Source organism: Phascolarctos cinereus, unplaced genomic scaffold, assembly GCF_003287225.1.
Source record: "Phascolarctos cinereus isolate Bilbo 61053 unplaced genomic scaffold, phaCin_HiC Scaffold_3;HRSCAF=262, whole genome shotgun sequence".
NCBI classification, from domain to species: domain Eukaryota; kingdom Metazoa; phylum Chordata; class Mammalia; order Diprotodontia; family Phascolarctidae; genus Phascolarctos; species Phascolarctos cinereus.
The window spans coordinates 249,084,715-249,111,531 of record NW_027555736.1 but is presented as its reverse complement, the minus strand read 5'-3'; the positions used below and the strand labels follow the sequence as shown (position 1 = coordinate 249,111,531).

The 26,817-nt window shown below is 35.5% G+C and overlaps 1 protein-coding gene across 1 annotated transcript in view; it reads right to left on the bottom strand.

The window, feature by feature from the left end:
• Positions 1 to 26,817, bottom strand: part of RAD51B (RAD51 paralog B) — a 911,937-nt gene that overhangs the window by 852,626 nt on the left and 32,494 nt on the right. Inside the window, exons 6-7 of the mRNA XM_078151552.1 lie at positions 15,256 to 15,375; positions 10,669 to 10,852 (exon numbers count right to left, since the gene is read on the bottom strand). Of these exons, the coding sequence (XP_078007678.1) occupies positions 10,669 to 10,852; positions 15,256 to 15,375 (304 nt within the window). The remainder of the gene's footprint in view (positions 1 to 10,668; positions 10,853 to 15,255; positions 15,376 to 26,817) is intronic.

The following is a 26,817-nucleotide window of genomic DNA, read 5'->3' as shown; positions in this document are numbered from 1 at the left end:
TAAAAATTTACCTAGAACCTTAAAGATTCCTTAGACAAGAAGCCAGAGGAAGAATTTTAACGGTACCTGAGTCCTTGACAACATGGAAATCTTCTTCCTCAATTAGTCTGTTTATAAATTCTCTAAATGTAGTTTGATCTGTAGGTTACCTATACTCTGTTGGATAAGGTTTCTTTCCTTCAGGAATGTATGAGCAGGAGAGACAGAGGAATACACATTAGCATTGGCTGGGTACAAGGGTAGTCACAAGAAACTAGAAAGAAAAGACTTCCAGTTCAGGCAGTTCAATCTTCAATTGATTTGCTTGGAACCTAACGACTGAAAAAGGTATTGCACTCCTCAAACAAGCTTTCATTAAGTGTCTATTGTGAGACAGGCAGTGTAGTAAGCACTTTAAAAATACTGTATTCTTTGAGGGTTAAAAAAGGCTGAAACTCACAAGCTAAGACTAATTCCTATTGGTGTGTGAAAAGTCACTGACTTCTGGAGCCATCTGAAACCTATAAACTCCTGGAGAGTAGGGACGTCTTTTGCCTCTTTTTTTTTATCCCTTGTGCTTGGCACTGTTCCTCCACACAGTAAGCACTTAATAACTGTTTACCGATTAGTTTATATTATGATTATTCCAGTTAGAGGCAGGTAGTGACTCACTGGATAGAGCTCTGGGCCTGAAGTCAGGAAGACCTGAGTTCAAACTTAGCCTCAGGTACTTACTAGCTGGATAAGTCACTTAATCTCTGTGACCCTGGGCAAGTCACTTAACCTCTACTTGCTTCAATGGGAATAGCATCTATACTCCAGAGTTCTTGTAAATATCAAATGAGATAATATTTGTCAAAGCTGCTTACCACTGTGCCTACCATAATTGGCACTATATAAACGTTTATATGTCCTCCCTCCACCTTTTGCCTTCTAATGAATGTTGCGATTATTATCACATTACCAGGCAAGTTTGAGAGTATTAAGGGAATTATTGATTTCCTTTTATTTTCAATACCCAGGGCTGATAATTTAGAAAATGTGTTATGTGTAAATAATGTCATGGTGCATGAATTTGTGTAAATGAGATGCAAACTGGTGGTAGTTCAGGAGTTATAGTGTCAAATAATAGCAGTGTATCCCTATACACACCAAGTTTCTCCTGAATTCCTGAGAAGCATCTGCGTATGATAACGTGGTGGTAACTTCTTTCTACAAACCCTCAAACCTGCCAATGTGAGTGAACCGTGAGGGGGTCTCACAGAATTCCTTAGGCTACATCTATAGTCTGACCTTTATAAACTACTTTGCATACAACTTTGGTAACTTTCAATAACACCAATGAGGTAGACTGGGTCATTCTAAAGTTTAATTGAAACCAAAAGAATTTGTTATGGGACATACTGCCAAAAGAGACAGAACAAAAATAGGCTTAGATTGATAGAAATCTATTTTTCTTCTCCCTTAAGGGAGGGGAACAGTTCAGGCATGCCTCCAAATGGATGGACGATCTCCAAAAAGAAAGAAATTCAAGTATCAGCCTGTGAAAACTGCTGAGAGAACAGACTGTTTAAGGCAATTCAGATGTAAATCATAAGCCTCACCACTTTTACTCTCTATAGCTAAAGCCGAGATGAATTTATTTATGATATCAGCAAGCAAACCATCAACAAGTAATGATTATAAAGAAAAAGTCAGTTTAAAGAGGTTGAGAAAATGAAGTCAAATATTTATGATTTGTAAAAGTATTTGTTTTAACCAGAATTTAGTGGCATACTATATATATTTGGAACACTGAAGCAATAGTAGCCCTGATCATTAGGAATGAATTATTATTTTTTAACAAAATGGACAAGAGGACTTCTTACTAAGATGACTACTTAAACAGAGCCAGACATCCTAGGTGCCACATGCCCACTCCAGCGAAACAACAACAATAAAAATAGGAGGAGACTGAACAATGGTCAATAAATCCAGTGAGAAACTACAAGTTATGTCATCCAGCCTAGAACCACACAAAAATTCAGACAGAAGCTCACAGACAACAGAAAAGATGTCCTACTAGAAAACTAGCAGAATAGGCAACAACAGGGAAACCTCCCAGACCAAGAAAAAACCAAGTTGGAAACAGGTACTTTTAACTTTTGGGCCCTGTATGCAGAAACAGAAGAGCAAAGAACTCTTAATGAGCAAAGTCCCTGAACAGCCAGAATCCCACAAAGAAGAACTTGGACGAGCCTGGGAAAAACAGTGACCAGTTATGGTCATAGGTTGTGACACTCCAGGCGAAGGAGTTCCAGAGTAGGAGAACACATTAAGGAGCCCAAATACCTAATAATTGTTGATCCTCAACAATTGGAGTAGGGGGAAGGAAAGGATGGAAAAGGATCTTAAAACCTAGATTCTTCATGTAAATACATCATAGAAGGCCCTCTGCCCACATGGGGAGTTTTACTCTTACAGGTGGATCTTTTGTCAGAAAGAGTATAAATTTTGATGGCTTATGCTTTACAACATATCTTGGAGTTTGGAAGGTTTTTTTTTCCCTATTTAATTTTTTTTAAATACTAGGACAATTAACTCTTATCTCATGTAGTTTTCATTTATGATTTCTTGGAATGTAGCTCTGAAAACCAGGCTTTGATAAAGCCCTACCCAAATCATTCTGGCCCTCATGATTTGCCACTAATGTTGCCTCCCCCAGCCTCATTTGCTCATTCTTTGGGTGTGATGGCATAAAGTGAGTATAAATAGCAATTATTTCTGTTCTGAGGGTCTTCTCCTCCCAAACTGAATCTTTTTGTGAAGGCCAACTAGGCCATCTTTTGCCAAAATTCTTACCTAGACTTTAATCACTGAATGGGGTGTTGCATCAGACAAACAGAGTTGGGAAAGACCTTAGCTTAAAAGGCCAAGTTCTTCACTGTATCCAAAGCCATCAACAGTCTTGCTGACCTATGTCTTGCCACTGGACTCCAATGACTCTGGAGAAGAGAGTGAAACATTAAAGACTTCGCACAGCCCTATCTCCCTTAAATCCAATTCACTAGAAAGTCAAGATAGCAACTTCGTCATGTCATTGGTCCTCTTTAAAAACGAAGTACTAACAACAAAAGGGACGAAGTGATACTGGCACTCTTTTTTTTGCCACTTTCTTCCTTTTTGTAAAAAGGGGACTGGGACTGGCATAGGGAAACAGCAACTGAGAACAATAACCTTTAGTTTTTCTGATCAAGGTCTAATATCCAAGATGCATAGGGAAATAATTCAAGTATATAAAAATTTAAAAAAGAATCATTTGCCAACAGATCCCTGGTCAAAGGATACAAACAGGCCATTTTCAAAGGATGACATGTAAGCAATTAGTAGCCATGTGAAAAAAAAAATGCTGTAAATCAATAATAAGAGAAATACAAATTAAAACAACTCTTAAGGTTTTATATAACACCCATCAGATTTGCAATATGAACAAAAAACTGTTTGAAGGGATTTGGGAGAACAGTCACACAGAGAGATGAAGGACCCAAGATGGAGAAAGAAAAATATTTTCAGATATGGCCACAATGTAAATCGCTTTTGCTTCAACATGCTTATTTGTTACAAAGAGGGTTTTGGGGAAAAGAGAGTAAAAGTGATAATGAAAAAATTAGAAAAGAAACAAAGAGGGCCACTGAAACACTTAAATGCACAGAAGAGAATGGGACATTCAAAAGTAATACTCTTTTATGCTTCATAAATAGAAATAAGTATACTAGGTTTTTTTGTATTTGTTAAGTTAATAATTTAAAAAAACTTTAAAATAAATAAAATGGTCAAGAAGGAACTTAAATGAAATGCAGTAATGTGGAATGTGTACTGAGTTTGAATGGGACCTGGGTTTGAATCCTGACTCTGGCACTTAGGATCTGTTTTTTTCTTTTTGTCTAGGCCTGTGCTTTCATTCACTCAGTATTTGTTAAATTATCTACTAGGTGTCAGACATAGTGCTAGGAATTAGGGATATAAAGAAAAAACAGGGCTATCTCAGTGAAGATTTCCTTCTATCAAACCAGGTTTACAGGTTCTCTGCAAGTTTTCATACAGTCTTTAAAAAAAAACAAAACACACAATGACATTTATTTGCACGAGGCTGGAGAGAAGGGAGCAGTAGGGGAGAAATAGATGGAGTATTCACAAATTGCTTAACCAGTGGACAGAAAGACCTTGAGAATTCTGATGATAGTTGGGAATGTCATGCATATTGCTATCACCTCAAACAGAAACAGGGTAGCTTCGTTGATCATGCCATCCTATTTGATATAGGTACTTCAAGGAGGTAAGAATAGAGACATGGTCCCGAGGGTGAAGGACACAGTCAGCATGGGCTCATTGGCCCAGGCCTCTGCCAGGAACAGGCCCAGTCGTGGTAGGGAAAAGAGATCCAAGATCACACTGAACTACACCCTGGCTAAACATCACCCCCTCCCCATCCCTGACTCTGCCATGCCTGATCTTGAAAAAGATAAGGTTAAATTTATGACACAGACTTATCTGGGTTTAAATTAGCCAGTAGGTAAGTAACAGAGGCAGAATTTCAAAACAAGTCTTTCTGACTCTGAGGTCAGCTCTCTATTCATTATACCCTGCTAAATTTTCTTCCTTTGTGATATATACACTACCCACATGATCCTTTCACCTCTTTGGCCCTCAATTTCCCCATATGGAATAATTTCTCTACATGGCCAGCTATGACTATACAAGCCTCTCAACAATACTGCAGTGACAAAATATCTTTTAAGTAAATGAAAAATAAAATGAGGTCAGCATGCTCATTTATTGACTTTTTTAAATGGTCTAATTTCTTTTTAAGTAGAAAGAGCAAAACCAAGGATTAGTCTAAACTTTCTCTTACACAACTCAAAAGTACCTTTCGCTTCTCACGAATCAATTAGAAGAGCTTCCAGATTAATTTTGAGGCTATGTTAAAACTTGCATGCTAATTCATTTACATTAAAGTGCCTTATTGAGGAGTAAGATTTATAGCAGCCTCAATCTTCCACATGAAGTCCCATGTCAGAAAGGCTGAAATGAGGTGTCTGAAAACTCAAAATGAGGGGAGCTCTTAACCTTACTGATTTAACCAAGCTGGTTGTCTCCTTTCCCCTTGATTTACAACAGATTAAAAGCAGAGAAGAAGGGAATAGGCAAAAATTTAAAAAAAGGCTAAAAAACTGACAAACAACTACCATCAAGGTAAAAGATAGTAGAGGCTGCAAAATAATACCTAGTGATGAGTCTTATAAATAAACAAGTTTGTAAACTATAAAGCAATATGCAAATATTGCTAACATTCTAGAACTAACACAGACCAATTAGTTCCACGATAAAGAAAATGCAAAAAATCCTAGAGACATTGTAGGGGAAGAAAATACAGCCATCTAACTATCTCCTGTATCATTCATTGTATAACAGCAGAGAATTAGAAATGATATAAGTAATACACTGGTACAAGTTCACTGCTACAAGTGAATATGAAACTGGGGTAAGCCACACTAAAAGGCAGGAAAAAAGGAAGATAAATTCCATCATTTTTTAAACAGTTTTAGTGCTTAAAAGTATAAGCTTCAATTATCAGAAAAATCTACTCATGGGAGATAACGCATTCTCTTATAAGCAGACTTACTATAATTTCATTGATAAGTGGGTGTGTACTGGAAAGGCTTATAGGAACTGATGCAAAAGATAAGTGAAAAGAACCAGGAGAACATTGTACAAAGTTACAGCAATATCGTATGATGATAAATAGTAAATAACTTAGCTATTCTCAGCAATACAATAATTCAAGAAATTTCATAGGATTCAAGATGAAAAACGCTGTCCACATCCAGAAAAACTGATGGAATGTGAACACAAATTGAAGTATATTTTCTGACTTTTTTGTGTATTGTTTTTCCTTTTAGTCTCTGGCTTCTTTCATAACATGAATAATATGTAAATATATTTTGCATGATTACTCATGTATAACCTATAGCAAACTGTTTACTGGCTCAGGAAGGGGGAGGTAAAGGAGAGGGTAAAATTTGGTGCTCAAATTTTTTCAAACTAAATGCTCAAAATTGTCTTCCTACACATTTGTGGAAATAACCATTATTATTTGAAGCTTAAGGTGAAAAACGATGTAAGTGGGTCTGTGGGTTCCCTAGAGCAGGGTCCCAGAGTGAGCAATCGGTGTAGTAGAAAAGGCAATAGACTTAAAATAGACAGACCTGGAATGGAATCTTCATTCATCACTTTCAGGCTGTGTGACTTGGATGTCCCTTAACATTTCTGAGCCTTCATCTCTCATTTATAAATGAGGATGATCAATACACCTACTGTGTACTTCTGGGGGTTCTTATGAGGAAGGTATTTTGTAAACTATACAGCATTATTTAAACATGAGGTAACATTATTCTTGAACTAACACAGACCAATTAGTTTCAGTATAAAAAAAACGTAATTCCTGTTTTTATCTTTATGCTTAATAAAGAGGGGGGACACATTGTTCTACCTACAAGTTTTGCAAAACATTGTACCAAAGTTTAAAAAGAGAAGGCAATTCCTGAGATCAACCTATAATAATCATTAAAATAGGTATAATACAAATAGCACAATAGTTCCTTTCCACTTACTGGTACAACCTGCCAAATCACAGATCATAACATCTTCTTCTATGCCTAATTCTAATGGGTGTCACTTACTCAGAAGCAGGTACGAGTAAAAGGAAAAAGAAGGAAAAAAGGCAAATATCAATCCAGAAAATAGCGACCAAAGTGAATCAACTGATGTTGAAGGACAGGGAACTGTAATGTCTCTTTTTAGTACAACAATATCAATATAACACAAACAGTAGTTTCTGAACTGTAACTCAGTGGACAGCCGGTCTCACCTAGTATGGGGATTTAAAATGTTTTCCTAGTCCAAGGGACTGACAACAGGCCATCAGTACCTTGCCATTTGTCTCAAACCAAACTTCATCATGCTGTATCACACAGAATGACAGAAAAGTTAGGCTACCTCAAAATATTCAGTCAGTAATGAGGCCAAAAACAAAAGGGAGAGGAGGTTAAAAGATTCACACTTCTCTGATGAATTTATCACTGTCCTGTGCCATGGTCTGTCTTCTAAAATCCTTGATTTCATCAGGATGTTTCCCCTTTTTCCTATACTAAACATTCAGATTGTTTGCTTTTCTGCTACTTAACTGTCTCCCTATAACCTCAACATTCCCCTCTACATCTCCTAAATCTCCCACACTGTAAGAAATGGCATCACAAAATGTATTCACAGTATATCTCAATAGTGCTTGACTGTTTCAAGTATCAAGGCCAAGTCAAAAATATGGTGAAGATATCCACACATGGATGTAAACACATATCAGACTCAGTTTGCCCAAAGGACTGCCTTCACTTCTTTAACATGCAGTACAAACTGGTAAAAGTTATCTTCCAGAAAATTTAGGAATGGAGTACATCATAAACTCTCTCATACTCAGAACAAAAAAAAATAATGACTGTGGCTTTACAGAATTTTTCTTCCAGGAATACCAAAGACTAGAAAACTTTCAGGTTTTTCTTTTAATTTTACATGTTTCAAACCTACAACAGACTGCTTGCTAGTCTTAGGGAGGGGGAGGGAGGGAAGGAAGAAAAATTTGCAACTCAAAATCTTACAAAAAATCAATGTTGAAAACTACTTTTATACATAATTGTGAAAAATACATAAGAAAATGTCCAAAAAATTGTAATCTTTCAGAGATATGAAACCATCAGAAACCCCTGCAAACGATGGATGAACATTAAACCTCGAGTCTAAAGTTTCTTATATGTGGAAAAAAAGGGGATAACTTCACTAAGCTTACAAAGCATGATGATGACTACAGAAATTTAATTAGGAATGTGATGTCCTACTTCTCCTCTTGGGTTCAAGGTACATAACACCACTGTGTCCCCTCCAAACCATGTTTTTGATGCTATGTTTCATAGTCTTTTTTGGTTCACAATTATCCTTGGTATTTAACATATAGAGAATGTAAGATCTTAGAGGTCAGAGAGTGTTTTAGTTCTTTATCTTTGTATCTCCAGTAATTAGAATAATGTCTGGTATTTAGTAGATGTTTAATAAATCCTTACTGATTCACTGAGCCTTTTAAAGTTAAAAAGCAAGATTTCTATAAGTATACAACTCTCATCAGCAATACATATAAACCAAAATCATACTTTCTTTTCTTCTGTAAGATATTGCTGTTTTCTTGGAAACTTGAATTTTTCTCCCAAGAATACCCATCAAAGATACCACTAGCTGGAACTGTCCAAACAAAATGAAATATATGAAACCCAAATTCTAAAATGTTTTATATGAGGATAGGTTTTGTAAACAAATGTTTGAGTCTCTATTCAATACAAGCCATCATGAAAATACAATGAAGCAAAAAATAGGGTACCTGGCATCAAGAAAATTACAATCTAAGAGTGCACAAAAGGCAAATATAAATAATAACCAGTACTATAAGGTAAATAAATGTAAGAGATAAGAGTGAGCAAATATTTTTCAGTTTCCCATTATTTTCATCATTATTCTCATGTGTACAATATTCACAGTAAGGAAATAGAAGTATGAATTTTATTTGGAATTTATCCTCTTGTTTCAGGAAGTGGGATGTTCTAACATGTTGAAAGTCCTTAGGAAAGTGAGAATGTTTAAGACACTAATCCAATTTAAAAGGAACTACTCTATAGCACCTTTTTGAAAATCACATGATTATGGCTAAATCTACTGTTTCCTTCCTGTTCTGTAAGTAGAAAAGAAAATTTAATTTAAAGAGGTGAGTCATTGTTTATAAACAGCTTGAGAAAAACAAAAATTTGGGGAATGAACTACAGTAATGCAGAAATAAGTTTTTTCTCAATTAAATTAAAATGGTTATTTAAAAACATCATCTGAACTCTTCTTTAAGTGGAGGGTGGTGATGCAGGAAAGACTTCAAAAAGTCTGCAGTTTTCCACCCACACATACCTCCCCCAGTACTGCTGTGGGTAGCCCTCCAATTCTGAGGAAGATAGATGGATGGAAACTATTGTATGTATTTCCTACAGGTTTTATATGATCCATGGTTTGACACCAACTCTAGTTCATCTGACGAACGGCTGACAAATTAATTTTCCTCAACTACAAATCTTACCATGTGACTTTCTTACTCAATCAACTTCGGTGACTCTCTATTACCTCTAAGATAAAACACAAATTCCTCTGTTTAATTTTTAAAGCCCGTCACAACCTAGCTGTAACATAACTTTCCAACCTCCATGGACATTCCTTCCTCTTCCATATTCTACTATCCAGACAAACCAGCCTTCTCTCTATTCTTCTCAGTATCCATGTCTTGGTATTGGCCATCTCCCATACGTGGAATATACTGTCTTTTTACTTCCACTACACAAAATTCTTCTCTTTAAGATGAAGCTCAGGTACTGTCTTCTACATAAAGTCATTTCTGATTTTTCTTCCCCAACTGCTTACTGTCCATCCTTCCAAATTAGCTTGCATATATTTGTAATAATTCACTTTATATTTATGTTTTAGCATCTTTGTATTTATGCAGAATATATTTCTATATGTATTTGTTGTCTCTCCCATTAAAGTGTAAGCTCATTGCAAAGAGATTTTTTTATTATTTATATAGTAGCCCCAGATATATTTACATGATACATAGTAGGTGTTTAATAACTACATGTTAATTGATTGGTTCTGTGTCAACAATCACAGGGGATTATGCATCATCCTCATAGCTATATTTACTTTTCTTCCCATTTTATTTGACGTCAGCAGGATAGGTTCTAGAACAATCAAGGGTATATTGTTTGAAAACTCAAAGATGGATAAGGTGAATTCTTTTCCTGTTAGAAATCATTCTTAGATGAAGATTTCAGCCAATATGCAATTAAATATTTATCTCCTTTAACTCATTATTTTTGGTAAGACCCTTCTAAAAATGGAAAACTCCTACTCTTAACAGAACCCAACCTTGAAATCATAACCATCTAAATTCATTAGAAGGCATCCAGAATTGTGTGTTCATACCTCAAAAGGGTCTAATCAAATGCAAGAGCTTCCATATCAAAAAAGTCTCATCTCTCATATTTACAAACCAAAATTCCCAGCTGCTAACACAATTTCTGCAAACAAGATACATATCAACATCAGCCATTAGAGATCTCTTCACAAACAATTTTAGCTGTAGCTGAAAAATCAGAAGACCAAAATCTGCTAGATATCAAGCATAAGTACAAATAATAACTTGAAAATGCTACCACAAAGGAACAATAACAGGAAATAGAGTCGGGCCACTGCCTAAGCAATTCCATCCAGGTCAATTACACAAATGTGACAAAAGGAGGGAAAGAAATTCAAAATCAGCTCAAACGGAACAGAGAAAGCAACTGGACCAACATTTTAAAACATCTCTGAAGTTTGCCCCAAGCTAAATCTGAAACCTCAAATTAAAACATAACAAGTAGCACCATGATGCTATTTGCTAACGGCAACTACATTGCAGACCCTGTTTAAAAATAAAACAGCCATCAGGTTTTTCGTTTTCCTCCTTCTATGATTTTATGTCTCGATACTAGATGTCAGAGAGCTTTATAAAAAAAAAAAAAAATAAAAACTTACTATTATTGAAAATTCCTGAGCCAAATACTTCAATAATGATGCTTGTCTTGCCAAAAAATTGCTTCTTTCTCTCATATTGCCTTGAAGTTGTGTATCAAACTCCTTTCTGACCACAGAAGCAACAGAATCAATAATCAGAAGTTTAACTCCCTTTGAAATGATTTCTTCCTCCAAACACTCGATCCTTTAAAACAAAAAATAATTTAAAACATTCAACTATATAGAACAAATGTCAGGTCATTAAAAATGTTAAAAACTGGACTTTTTTTGTAAACTCATTTTCTCTTTCCCCATATTGAAGGTACTCAAAATGTATATTTTTCCCCAGCATGGCAGCAATTTGCTTATTTTATGTACCTCAATGAAACAGACTGCTCAAGTTTCCTAGCAATTTCCTTCCTTGGCTGTTCTATACCCATAACCACAAGGTTGCTAACACTGTAGTGTTTAGTTACATCAGAAGCATTTCATTCACTTAAATTTCTGTTCAATTTTCATGTTAATATTTTTGTCATCCTTAAAGAGTAAGTAGGGGGTAGCAGATATAAAAAAGTAATGAGGAAACAAGAATCCTAAGTTATATTTCTGAGACTCAGACTGTCCATGATTTATTCAACAAATATTATTGAATGAGTACTGATAAAGGTAAGGTACTCAGGTACAAATCCTCTTACTTCCATATACCTTGCAGGCCTTATCTGACAAGATCTGCCCATGCTATTAAAGCAAAGGGGCTTGAGGTCCTTACTTAATCAATAATCCATCATTTATTAAACGACTGCTATGTGTCAATGATGGTATATAATTGCTCGTCTACAAATAGTAGATACTCTGAAGAATTAATGTTGCAAATCACCCAAAACAATAATGAAGAGAATTTCATGAGTAAGAATAACCAAATTGCCAACAAAAAGTTACATGGACAAGTGACAAAAATTATATCACAGGGACAAGTGACTCAAAAAGGAGGTAGGGTGGTTATAAAGAGAGCAAAACAATAATGGAAAAGGAAAGAATAATGATCACCAAACAAGGGAAAATGAATATTGGCTAATTTTCGAAGAAAAGGGTTGGCCCCGAAAGAACAGGCATGGGCACTTTTGCAGAAGGGGAAGGTCTACAGGTATGGAAGATTACATGTAATGTCAGATTTTCTCAAAGTATTGAGTGACTTTGCTTTTGAAAACATTCCACTTCTATTGTTTTAAAATTCTTTATTATAAGGGGTGGCTTTCTAGGGAGGAGAGGGAACAAGATATAGAAGGAAATTTTATCAGTAAAGATGAAAATTTTTTTAAGCCCTGAAGTATTACATGACACTCAACAATTTGGAAAAGATGGCAAAAGATAGGACTTGAGTGGTTATGGAAAGACGGGCACACTAACGCATTATTTAAAGAACTATGAATTGGACCCATCAAGTCTGGAAAGCAATTTGGAATTATTCAAATAAAATATCTAAAATATCTATACCCTTTGACCCAGATATTCCACTGCTAGGGATATACCTCAAGAAGGCCACTGACTGGGGTAGTTAAGTGGCAAGTGGACAGAACACTGAACCTGAAGTCAGGAGGATCTGAGTTCAAATCCAGCCTCAGACCATACACTTGACACTTATTAGATGCGTGACCCTGGGCAAATCACTTAGCCCAAATTACCTTATAAAATATTTTTTTAAAAAGGCCACTGACAAAAAGAATGGCTCCACAGACCCTAAAATATTTATAATACTACTTTTTCTATAGTATAGAACAGGAAACAGAGGAGTGGTTAGGGTATAAATGCAGGGAGGAAGAATTATATGTCAGGGGTCCAGCCAATATGGTAGAGTAAAAGCAGGGACTTGCTTGCATTCTCCCTCAAACTCCTCCAATGACTGTAAAAGATGGCTCTAAACAAATTCTAAAGGAGCAGAACCTATAAAAAAGACAAGAGTCAAACAAATTTCCAGCCTAAGACAACCTGGAGGGTTGCCAGGAAAGATCTGTTGCACCAGGCTGGGAGAGGAGCACAGTTCAGCAAGGGCTGAGACATGGGCCCAGCAAACCTGATGCAGGTCTCAGGGGACTGAATCACAGGCCGCTGTGGTTTCCAGACTTCTCAACCCAAAAATGCCAAAGACAACTGAAAAGGTTAGTGGGAAATGTCTGTTGGACCTGAGAGAGTTCCAGTACCAGCCTTAGTGCAGCCCAGGGGCAGCAATGGCCCAGGTTGCTTCTAGTGTTCTTGGACCAGACAGTACAGGTATTAAGCCGCTGATTAGAGAGGGATTGCAGGGATCTCTTTGCTGGTGCTGAGGCAGTATTTTCTAGCTTTCACTGTGCTTAGATCTGGGTGGCAGTCCTGGGATGAGGAGGAGCACTGGCATGGTGGAGATTGTGGCAGCAGTGATGATGCAATGGTCCTCACTTTTCCAAATCAGAAAAGAGAGCTTATGGTCCCTCAGACCACAGCACAGGCCAGGAAAGCACTAAATCCTGACCCCTATGATCAAACCACTTTGGAAGAACTGAAGATATATAGGTCCCTTAAAGTACTTCTAAAAACACCTGGCAAAACCTCCAAAGCCTGAGACAATAAACGCTCCACACTGGAAGCAGAGCCCTACCTAAAAAAGAGTTGAAAGTCAAGGAATTGGCTGTAAACATAAGCAAACAAATGAAAAAAAAATTCTAGACTATAGAAACTTACTTTGGTGACAAAGATCAAAACATACACCCAGAAAAAGACAAAGTCAAAGCTGCTATATTCAAAGCATCCGAAAAAATATCAATTGGTCTCAGGCCATGGAAGCAAGTAAGCAAAGAACTGTATGTCTATTGCCTAGCACAGTGGTAACACAGGGTAAGAATTATTAAATGTCCGGAACAATTAGGACAAAAACACATCAAAATATAAGCAAGGGCTGGATAACATGATACATACTATGAGTAGACCTTCATGGAGATACATAGTTTGAGGGAGAAAAATATTCCCTGTTAGCCAATCAACTACCCATAAAGGTCTCATATATACCAAATCACACAGCAAGGTGCCATTTGTGGTAGCAAAGAAGAGGAGCTAGGATTTATACAGTAATTTTTCTTTATACTTTTATTGAATCCTTTATACATATTATCTAATTTGATCCTAACAACAACCCTGGGAAAGGGGTGTTTCATTATTAAAGATGAGGAAACTGAGGCACGGGGCAGTTAAATGCTTTTTAGTCAAAGGCACACAGGTAATAAGTATCTGAGGATGGATTCTAACTAAAGTCTTCCTGACTCCATGTCTAGCGCTCTATCTACTATGCCATCTGGCTGGAACCAGAGACAAAGTAACAAATTAACCACTAGTAAGGAAACATGGAAACAAGATTGCGGCAAAGTGAGTGGTACTGTGGATAGAGTGTTAGGTCTGAAGTCAGGAGCAGCTAAGTTCAAATCCAGCCTTAGATACTTATTAGCCATATTACTGTGCACAAATTATTTAACCTCTGTTTGCCTCATTTTCCTCAAATGTAAGATGGGAATAATATTAGCACTTACCTCCCATGACTGTTATGAGAATAAAATGGGATAGTACTTGCAAAGAGCTTCATGTGATGCATGGTACTTAACAGGCACTAAATAAATGTTACCTATTATTATGTTATTAGGTAAGAAAGGTAACATGAACAAGTAAGAGGGTAAAGAAAATACAGTGAGTTGGTGGGTGGGGAGAACTGATGGAAATTTAAGTTGCTATAAAGTTGAAAGTAAGGTGAATGTGACCATAGAGTTGTCAACTGAGGCTACCAAGTCATTAAGAACTGATATTTGGATATAAAAACTTTAACCATATACTTAAGATTGGAGTATAAGCCCACTAAATGTTCTGCCCCTTGAAGGAAGAGAAAGAATCTATCTTTGATGCTAAGATGAAGGAGGAGTACATTTCAGCCGCGGCCAATACAGAGGCAAGGGATTCTGGGGGTGATTAAGAAGAGTTAACTATAATTCCAAACTTTTAAACCTGACTGATTACTCAGGATAGGGTTACCACCAAAAGAAATAGGCGAGTTGGAAAGAAAGAAAGGCTTCTTCTTATAGAAGATGGAATCTTGGCTGGAACTTGCAAAGATGTCAAGTAGACCAGGAAGCTCAGAGGAGGAGGAAGAACATTCCAGATAAGAGTGACAGCCAATGAAAATGCCTGGAGTTAAAAAATGTAGTATCTTGCGTAAAATACAGCAAGGCAAGTACCAATCTGTCTCTGAGTTGTGTGGGAAAGTGTAAGGTGGAATGAGAAGATGGACAGATGGGGGCTAAGAACTGGTTATACAGGGCTTTGAAAACCAAACAGATGATTTTCTAGTTCATCCAAGAGTAAATTGAGTTTACTGAGTGAAGGTGGGGGTGGGGTGGGGAATATGACAGTCAAATCAATTATTTAGGAAGATCTCTCTGGCAGGTTGTGGACAGACTGGAATGGGGACAGGGTTTAGGGCAAGGAGACCAAGCAATAGTCCGGGCATGACATGATAAAAGACCTGCAACAAAACAGTGGAAGTGTCAGGGGAGAGAAGATGGGTGTACATTACAGATGAAATTGACTGCTTACCTTGTTAGCAGATCATTGCAAGTAAGTTCCTGATGTAAATGAATTTTACTGCTCAATGAAAGTAATTTTTCTTCATTGATGAAAATGCTGGGGAAACGGAATTCCGCTATCCTGATTAATCTGTGGAAATAAAAATGTAACAAACAAAAATTCAGGAATTACTACAGCCAATTTGCTAAATTCCTTGTACATCCCAAGTTAGCCAATTTGTCTATCACTACAAATGGTAAAACTAGAACAAAAGCTTTAAAGATAAATATGCATATGGATAATAGATTCACTGCTAAAAATTACCTTAGAGGGTCATGTAGCTCAAACTCCTCAAACCACACACATATTTTAAAAGAAGAAATTAAAGATGAGGTAAGTGAAATTAAGTGCTGGATTCAAATCCACTATTCTTTCCATAAATGACTATCGATTTAATGATGGATTCTTTCCATCAATCAATCAACAAAGACCAGTTAGAATCCTGGTAATAACTATAAAATCTTAAAGTATTTCATGTTCTAATCAACTCATTTGTCATTGGGCAAGTTGCATTCTTCTCTTATTTATCTTACCTATTTGAGGATAATAAATACACATCTATACCATTTCGGCTGATTGTTACAAGGCATGTTAACAAGAAAATAAATACGCTGAAAATACCTTCAGCTTATTTGCTGAAAACATAATTTTTTATAAAATATGTATACAAATCTTTACAGTTTCAAAACCATTCATAAAGAGCTGTAAGGTTTACAAGGAATTTTCCATATATCATTTCAATGATTATCAAATCAACCTGTCTTCAGTCAAACCTATCTTCCATTTGATTATAAAATGAAATCATGAGCGAATTTATTCAATCTTATGGCTTCTTGAGAAGTAGCTGAATGTTACAGAAAGAGGGAACGAAGATAGGAAGTTCAAGACTCAGCTCTCCCAGATACTAGGTGTAAGCATGGGCCAAACCACTTAATCATATCCAACCAAGCCTCTGAAACTATAAGTCACAGACCAGCTGCTAATATGAAGAAGTAGATGGAAGATATACACTGGAAATTTTTGATACTAATGAAATCATAGGTCCACAGGTTGGCCCCCAACCAAAAAAAAAAAAAAGAGCCAATTTTGAAAACTAAATACTAACTTCCTTCGAGGATTAGGTAATATACGATCAGGATTTGAATGTTAACAAGTTAAATCAGACAGGAATATGTTCAACCAAAACGCAGAATGAGTAAAGATGCCGGCAAGTGTTATTTCTTTTCTTTCATATATCTGTTTTAATAAATGTATATAAAGAGGAAGAGTGAGAACAACAGAAATACAACACCTCAATGTTTATCCCATTTGAAGGTAAGACAACTCTTACCAAATATTAAAAGGAAAAAAATTTAATCACCTCAATTTTAGAAAAAGTAGATATATCTGCATTGATAACTAAATTACAATTCAAGAAGTATACATATTTCTTAGCTATGCGAGATAGATTTATAAAATTAACCTAGCATTAGGGTATAAAAACTTCACAAATAAATGCCAAAAATTACATATTAAATATAATCTTTACTGGCTTCAATGTTACAATAATTATTTCAATAAAAGGCTGCTTAAGAAAGAAAAAATTAACCACACTTCTGGGTCACCTGACAAACAACATGTTAGATTAGACATTTTTCTCTAATCTTCAAATCTCTCACATTTCTAAAAGATCCAACTTATATGCAAACATAAAACAATTCTGCTGTCTCATCAGTTTAAAACATCAAGAAATCTAACAAAATAACAATCAATGAACAGCAAAGAAGGCTAATTCTTAACCCCTAACTCATTCATTCATCAACCGCTCCCCCAATATGGAGGAAGAACTGCAAAAGGTAAATTACATAGTTGGAATAAAAAAACTATGAATGCCTCCTTCTAGTGCTACAGAAAACCAAAACGCAGAAGATTGCTTTGGACAGGACAAAGCTCAGTGCTACCACAGTGCTCCGTTAGAAAACTGAAGAACAAAAGGAACTAAAGGAGAACACGTACATGCAGCTGAGTAACACTCCACTAAGTCTGAATCCCCATAAGTCACTTGTGGCAGAGACTAAGTATGGTGTAAAACAAATTTTTTCTAGGCAGGAGAAAGTTTTCAGGTCCAGCCCCAGGTAAACTTCAAGCAAAAGGGAAGGAGTCAGAATATGAGCAATAGAAGATAATAAAGGCACTGAAATTACCAAAGATGTCAAGAGGGAAAAAACACAGTAAAAAAAAGTTTAGCAAATTAAGAAACAAAAGATATTAATTTAAACTGAAGGCAACACAGCTTCCAGATCAGTAAAAAGATCCAGGTGATTTAGAACATTGCAAGACAAAGGAAAATTAATCAAAAAAACCTGAAAATAATTCAAGAAATAATACAAGAACACTGTTCAAAATTTTTGAGCATAGAAAACAAGGTACCAAGGGAAAGAATCTACAAATTGCCTTTAGGAAAAAACAAAACACAAAAATCTATGCAACAAATTCCAAGACATAAAATGGTTTAATTTAACAACTCCATTGACCAAAAACAAAATTTGCAAGGAACCAGGTGAAACATCTCCAGATATACTAACTGAAATCTGAAGAACACAAGAATATTCTGTACTTACTATAAACCAAAGAAGAAATGGAATAGTGTATTTCAGACAGCAAAGCAAGTCAAAATGCAACCCAAGTTGACATAGCTGGCTAACTAATACCTAACCACTAATAAAAAAAAAAAAAAAAAGAAAAGAAAAAGAAAAAAAATGGCCTTTTTCATTTGGGTGGTAAGCAATCGGAGTTAAGTTACTTGTCCATAATCACACAGCTATTAAGTGTCTAAGGCCACATTGGAATTCAGATACTCCTGACTCTAGTGTCAGAGCTTTATCCACTGTACTACCTAGGCACCCCCAAAATAGGTAGACTTTCAATAAAAATTAATATGTAAAGCATTCCTAGATGGAGAAAAATGGCCTGCTTGTCAAATACCACATATAATATAAATATAAGGAGAAAAAACAAATATAGTAACCAAGAGAGAGACCATTAAGCAATTTCTTTCTATAAGTAAACAAGGAGACAAAGATGAAAGCAGGAGTGCAATTGAAGTGATTGTGGAAAAATGGCCTTGAGACATCATGGGCTAAATCTTCTAACTCTGCATCTCCAAGTGAATCAATGCTTTTGGGAGACTAAGCAACAAAATGGCAGATCATATAAAAGGGGAGAAGGAAAAAGTTACAGGGGCATATCTGATGTACCCTAATCAAGGCAAACAGTTGACAATGAAGGAAAAATAATTCCTTATAGTTTCTCACGAAAAAGAAAGCCTGCAGGAAAACGGGTATGGAGGCAAAAGAAGGCATTGACACAAGGCAAATAAGGATAGGGAACTCTTATTTGAGGAACAGTTCTAAGGAAAAGAGATATTAATATACTCTGGAGAGACTCAGTAGGAACCACTCATCTCGCCCCAGAAAGAGAATCAGAGGTTTAGGAGATCACGGATAACCAGAAGAGGGTGAAGGCACAGACAGACCAAGGAAGAATACACTACCTTCCTACATCCTTAAATGGAGGTCTGGGTGAGGAATAATGGGCACTGAGAGCAGAGGTTATTGAAAGTTAGAAAGGTAGCTGGCAAAGAGGTTAAAAAAAGTCAAATAAACTGGAAGTATGAAGGGAACATGAGTAAGCCTCCTCCTAAAACGTTGATCCAGTAGAAGAGAGCCACATCTACCTGTACCTTCATGGATTCTATGCTATAGCTAAGTAAATCTCCTTTGGCTAACTGCTGAAGGAGCTATTAGGGTTATCATTTCATCTTGTGTCAGCCCCAAAATACCAGAGGAACTGTTTGTGACAAGCCTAACTCACAAGTATCCAGGGGAAGATTTAAGAGAAGTGATTAGAAGAGGCAAAGAAAATGAAATGTAAGATAGAAGACGAGAGGTAAATGATGATTGAAAAAACAAAAAGACAGGATTTGAAAAAACTTCAGTTGAAAATTCTCCAGTATGTAAGTAGACTCTAACAAAAAACAGTTAAGAAGGTCTTTGGTGATAGTCAAAGAAGACAAATCAATTACTCTGGTATTTAGATTAATTGATTTGCAAGGAGGAGTTGTTATGGAAAATATGGCAGAGGCTATAACTAACATTTTTTGTAGGATCAATGCTGGGTCAATATGAACAGCAATGAACATTCCAAACTCTTTGGCAATGGCTATAGAATACCTGATGGGCAATAAAAACTCTCAGCCTTAGGCTGCATTTTACACCCAAGGATCTGAAAAAAATCTTCTTACTGATTTTGCTTTTCTTTTCTCATTAGGCACTTTGGAAAAGGAATGGTGGTTAATAAGAGACATTAACTAACCGTTCACAGGACTAAAAGCTAAATTACTTTATCCAATGAGTTATTCAGCTGCAAATATTGCCCCCCCAATATTTTTCATTTATTTCCCTCAATTGGTTTTTTTATTTTAGATGGGCAAAAAAACGCCTGTATTTAAAAAAAAAAAACCACTTTCAACTAAATATAAATCCAAAGTTCTATACGCCTCATGTTGCTCATGGATATATATTATTTTCACCACAAAGCTCTTTTTGGGTTAGGACAAGTAATCAAAAAGCAAACCTGCAGAAGCAAATATAACATGAAGACAGCGACATCTACTGGACAACTTTTTCTAAGGTTATTTCAGCAGAACTATATGCAAAATTTAAATTTTCTTTAAAAAAAAAAAAAACTAGTTATGAGATGTCGTTGGTATAGAGAATTCTCAATGAGGAAACCTGGACTCATCCTGTGTCATCCCTATTTCCCCCAATAACATGTGTACTGCAATTTCCCACCTTAAAGGGATTTCCCTATGGTACTGGGAAGAAAATTAACTTGCCAGGTTACCCAAATAATACGAGTCACAGGCAGGACTTAAACCCATTCCTTCCTAATTCTGAGGGTTGACAGTCTAGGAAATTTCTTCTTTTTTTTTTTTTAAAGAATTACCTTTTTCTGAAAATCTTTTTTAAAAAGACTATCCAATAAATAAAAGCATAGTGTTTTCCTTACCTAATGTTTATAGATTTGTACTCCAAACAAGAAATCAATTTTACTAATTGATTCTATGGAGATTAACCTAATAACAAGTCAGTTAAAATGTCTTCAAGTAACTTTGAGTCACACTTCTGTCTCTCTCTTCCCAAGAGTATTAAAATAGGCATTAGACCAACAAGGCAGCAATAGATCCCATCCCCATATTAATAGTGAACCTTCCTTTGTTTTTTAAAGGAGCAACTCTGGGCAATTGCCCTTTCTTCTCCCAACCCTATTTATGCTAAACCATGAATATTATCTATTTCTAGCAGAAGAATTTAAAAAAAAACTTCACGTGAATAAATTTTAGAGTTGAGTTGTTCTTTGCTCTATGTAAATGGAAGACTTAACACACTTGTAATACATGTTTCTCTGCTAATATATCAGCGGATTAAAATTTTGTTTCACTCCTTCAGTGTGGTATAGCAAAAACTCACTACATTTGAAGTAAGAGGACCTGTATTCAAATCCCAGATCCTATAAGTGACTACTTGTATGACTATGAATAAGTTATTTAAACTTTCAGGCTCTTAGTTTTCTCCTCTGTAAAATGGCAGGGTTGGACTCTGAATATTTCTTCCAATTCTAACTCAATGATACTATATACATATAAATGTATATATACATAAGAATGAGATAAAGATGTTTAAACAAGGCAGGAAAAATGGTGAACATAAAATTGGTACCTCAGAGCTTTAAATATATGAAAAAGACAAGGAAGTAAGTAAATATTAAAAACTGTAAAGACAAGAATACAAACTTAAGACTAGAGAGAAAAAGTAAAGAAATACTTTTTAAAAACCCAAAAATTGCAAAGAAAAAAACTGATGGAGAAAAGATGAGGAAAGATTTTAGCTAGCCACATAACTGAAAGAAAAAACGAAGGAGGGAGTGGGTAAGAATTAACATAAATAAATGAAGAGAATTTTTTTTAAAAATCAAAAATTCCAAAAGTTAAGAAAGGGATAATAAAGAAAAGGTAAGTTGAGGAGAATGTGAGAGAACCTACAGGAATAGGGCTGCTTTAAGGTAGATTAAGCAAAAATGATTATAAAGTCTTGTTTTAAAGATGAAATGAAACAAAAAAATCCTAATTCAGAAATAAGCTATAAAATAAGAAAAAGAAAAAAATAAAATCTAATTCTAATACCTTTAAATATAAATTAATTAAACAAATGAAATACGAGTAGTATATTGGATAATCAGACAAAGCTATATAATGTTTTGCTCATATAAGAAACAAACCTAAAAAATAAAGACATATATAATAAAAATGAGTGGATGAGCAAAATTTACTATGCATAAGGTGAATTCAAAAGAGGAGTTGCAATCATGCCATTACATAAAGCAAAAACAAAAATTACCAAATCAGAGATTGAGCTAGAAAATTACATTATGTTGAAAGGAAAGGAAACATAGAAATCTAATATATCAGTACTAATATGTCAAATGGAACTGCATATTAAAAAGGGAAAATTAACTGAATTACAAGAAGACATAAATAAAAACACAATAGTAGGTGACTTTTATATCCCTTTCCCAGATTTGGGCAAAAGTTTAAAAAAAAGAGAGAGAGAGAGAGAGAGAGAGAGAGAAAAATCAAAGGTAAATATGGAATTAAACATATGGAATTTCATCAAGAGAAGAAAACAAAGCTAAAAAGTCTTACGGAACCTTGTAAATGAAATTCTTTAAAAAACATTTTTTTCCTGAGCACCATGTGGAATTTTTACAAAAACCATTAAGGTATGGTGATATTGAAAATAAAAGCAAAAAGACAAAAATAATTTTAAAAAATGATATTCTTTACAGACCCACAACACAAAACAAATATAAATCAAATCAGAGAATACAAAGGACACAGATCCAAATGGAGAGTTAATAATAAAATACTAAATAATGAGTGGTCAAAGAAAAAATCATAGAAAAAAAAATAATTGTATGAGAGAAAATGATGACAAACAATATAGTAAGATTCCTGGGATGCAGCTAAAATAGTCCTCTCGTGGGAAAAAATATATTCCCTAAAAAACATACATTAACAAATTAGGAAAAGAGAGGATTCATGTACTAAGTACATAATTTTAAACTCTAGAAACATAGTAAGTCTATAAAATCAAAATAAGGACAAAAGATCTTGAACACTAAAGAATAAATAAATAAACTACAATGCAGAAAGATTATAGGAAAAACTGAAAGCTGGTCTTCAAAAGGACTAGCCAATTTGATTTAAAAAAGCAAAAAAGGAAACCAACAAAATACCAAGTAAATGGACTTCCAGATCTGGGAGCCAAGATAGCGGAGTGAAAAAAGGTAGTCCCTCTCATTCTCCCATATCAACCTCTGAAAACTCAGAAAATATCACCCCAAAAAAAACCCTGAAACAGCTGAACCAGAAGATAGACAGGGAGCAGCAGTGCAGCAGCCCAGAAAACAGTCTGCAGTGCTTCAGCAAAAATAAGCTAAGCATCACTTAAAAAGGCCTAGGCTGATAAGCACCGTGCAGAATTCATCTGAAAAGAGCTGAAAGAAAGCAACCTAAAGACCAAGCTTTGCTGATTCCAGCCCAAAACCAGGTAAGCTCTCAGAACCTCCAAATGTCAACCAGGAAGAGATCCTGAAGCCCAGGTGGTAGAGCAGGCAAACACCAACACCTGGACCTCCAAATACTTCAGTGAGGGCAGGAGAATTGGTGGGAACCAGCTCAGGAAACCAGCAGGTACCTGGGTACTCTGAAGCAAAGGAATCTCCCAGTACATTAAGCATAAACAAGGGAGACTGCAGGGGGCCAAAGGGAGATAAACACCCAGCAGCAACCATGGAAAAGGAGCTGAATAAATCTAAAGGAAAGGAAAAGCAGGCAACCTAGAATTGTCTCCAACTTCCAGCCTTGCTGATTCCAGCCCAACACCAGATAAGCTGACAGAACCCTGCAGGCTCCAATTGCCAACAGAAGAGGCCCCAGCACACAAAGCTAGTGACTTAAGACCTAGGCTCCCAACACAAGAAGCTTGGATCAGTTCTCTCTGTTCCCCACCAGGAGAGCTCAATTTCTTTAAAGGCCAGGGAATAAAGAAACACCATGAGTAAGAAGAAATGTACCATAGATTCATATTATGTGAAGAGTGAAGATCAAGACAGAAATTCTGAAGAGGACAACATTGTCAACAAACCGACATCTGCAACATGAAAAGGGAATATGAACTGGTCTGAAGCCCAAAAAGCCTTCTTAGAAGAGCTCAGGAAGGATTTTAATAGTCAAATGAGAGAAGTAGAAGAGTCCTTCAAAAATACAATTGGCCAATTGGAAAAAAAGTACACTGAAGAAAACAAGTCCCTAAAAAACACAATTGGCCAATTGAAGGAGGAAGGACAAAAACTAACAGAAGAGTACATTGAAGAATACAAGGAACAAAAAACCAATCTGTTAAAAACTAGAATTGGACAAATGGAAACTAATGTCTCTATGAGAGAGCAAGAATCAGTCAAACATAAACAAAAAAATGAAAAAATAGATGAAAACGTAAAATATTTCATCAGTAAAACAACCAAACTGGGAAATCGATTCAGAAGACATAATTCAAAAATTATTGGACTACATGAAAATTGTGATGAAAAAAAGAGCCTGGATAGTTATCTTTCAGGAAATCATAAAGGAAAACTGTCCTGAAGTCCTAGAATCAGAAGGAAAAATAACCATAAAAGAATCCATTGATCACCATACCTGAGAGATCCCAAATTGACAAAGCCAAGGAATATGATAGCAAAATTCCAAAATTACCAGATGACAGAGAAGGTGCTGCAAGCAGACAGAAACAATTTAAATATCATGAAACCAGTCAGGATTTCACAGGACCTTACAGCTTCTACATTAAAAGCCTGCAGGGTATGGAACATGATATTCCATAAGGCAAAGGAGCCTGGATTGCAGCCAAGGATCAACCACCCTACAAAAATGAGCATGATTTTTCAAGGGAGTAGATGGATATTCAATGAAAAAGGGGACTTCCAAACCTTCTGGAAAAAAAGGGCAGAGCTCAACAAAAAATTTCATTTTCAATAAAGAAATAAAAAGGTAAATGGGACAGAAAGATACGAAATGCGATTAATAAGGGCAGACTATTTACATTCCTGCAAGGGAAGATAACACTTACAACTCTTAAGAACTATGTGGTTATTTTGACATGTTAAAGGAGTATACATAAAGAGTGGATAGTTGACTTTGATGTAATAATAAAAAAAATCTAATCAACTGGGTTAAATGGATCCAAGTGAGTGGATTAGTCTGATCTATAGAAAATGTACTGAAAAAGGAGGCAGACAACGGTAAATAACATTACAGGAAAACACAAAATCCTATTAAAGGAGAGAAAGAAGGGAGGGGGGTGAGCATTGTTTGAACCTTACTATCATTAGATTTTGCTCAACAAGGGCATAACATAATAAGTTAGGTATAAAAATCTAACTTGACCTATATGCAGTAGGAGGGAAAAAGGGAAAGAAAAGGGAGGCAGGGAGAGAAGAAGCAGTAAGAGTAAAGGGGAAGTAAAGGGAAAGGGATAATAGAGTAGGTACTTAATGAGGTGGTGGTCAAAAGCAAAACACTACTGAAGGAGGAAGGAAAAAGGAGGAAAAAAAGCATACATGGGGAGAAAAACGATGCAGAAAAAGACACAGGTACTAATCAGGTACAATCTCATAAAACAGAAATGGATTGCACAATGAATTAAAAACCATAATCCTACAATATGTTCACAGGAAACACATTTGAAAAATAGTGACACATACCAGAGACACATACAGAGCAAAGGTAAAATGCTGGAGCAGATTATATTATATGCATCAGCTGAAGTAAAAAAAGCAGGGGTAGCAATCCTGATCTCAGACAATGCAAAGGTAAAAATAACTCTAATCGAAAGAGATAAGGAAAGAAACTACATCTTGCTAATGGGCACCACAGACAATGACATAATATCATGACTAAATATTTATGCACCAAATGGTATAATTTGCAAATTATTTGAGGAGAAGTTCAAGGAGTTACAGGAAGAAATGGACAGCAAAACTAAGCTGGGGGGGCACATGAACTTCCCTTCTCTGCACTAGAAAAATCTAACCACAAATTATTCAAGAAAGAAGTTTAGGAGGTGAATAGAACATTAGAAAAGTTAGGTATGATAGACCTGTGGAGAAAACTAAGGGATAGAAAGGAATATACTTTTTTCTCAGCAATACATGGCACATACACAAAAACTGACCATGTACTAGGGCATAAAACCCTCACAATACAATGTAGAAAGGCAGAAAATATTAAATGCATCCTTTTCAGACCATGATACAATAAAAATCATACGTACTAAAGGCCATGGAAATATAGACTAAAAAATAATTGGAAACTAATCTAATCCTAAAAAATGATTGGGTCAAACAACAAGTCATAGAAACAATCAATAATTTCATTCAAGAGAATGACATAATGACAACATACCAAAACTTATGGGATGCAGCGAAAGCAGTTCTTAGGGGAAAGTTTTATATCGCTAAATGCTTTTATAAATAAAATAGAATAAGAAGAGATCAATGAATTGGGCATAGTACTAGAAAAAGAACAAATTAAAAATCCTCAATTAAACACCAAAGTAGAAATATTAAAAACTAAAGGAAAATTAAGAAAACAAATGAACTAATAAAAGAGCTGGTTTTATGAAAAAACCAATAAAATAGATGAACCTTTGGTTAATTTAATTTTAAAAAGAATTATTAAAAAAGAAAACCAATTTCCTATTATCAAGAATAAAAAGGGGAAAGCTACCGCCAAGTAAAAGGAAATTAAAAGAATTAGGAATTATTTTACCCAACTATATGCCAACAAATTTCACAATCTTAGTGAAATGGATACATATTTACAAAAATATAAATTCCCCAGAGTAACCAAAGAGGAAGTAAAATACTTAAATAACCCCATCGCAGAAGAAGAAATTGAACAAGCCATTAATGAACTCCCTAGGAAAAAATCTCCAGGGCCAGATGGATTTACATGCAAATTCTATCAAACATTTAAAGAACAATTAATTCTAATACTATAACAGACTATTTGGGAAAATAGGTGAAGGAGTCTTGCCAAATTCTTTTTATGATACAAATATGGTGCTGATACCCATACCAGGAAGAGTCAATACAGAGAAAATTATAGACCAAATTCTCTAATGAATGTAGTTGCAAAAATTTTAAACAAAATACTACCAAAAAGATTACAGCAACTTATCACAAAAACAATATACTCACTATGACCAGGTAGGATCTATACCAGGAATGCAGGGTTGGTTCAATATTAGGAAAACTATCAGCATGACTGAGCATATCAACAACAAAACCAACAGAAACCACATGATCCTCTCAAGAGATGCAGAAAAAGCTTGTGACAAAATACAAAACGCATTCCTATTAAAAACACTAGAA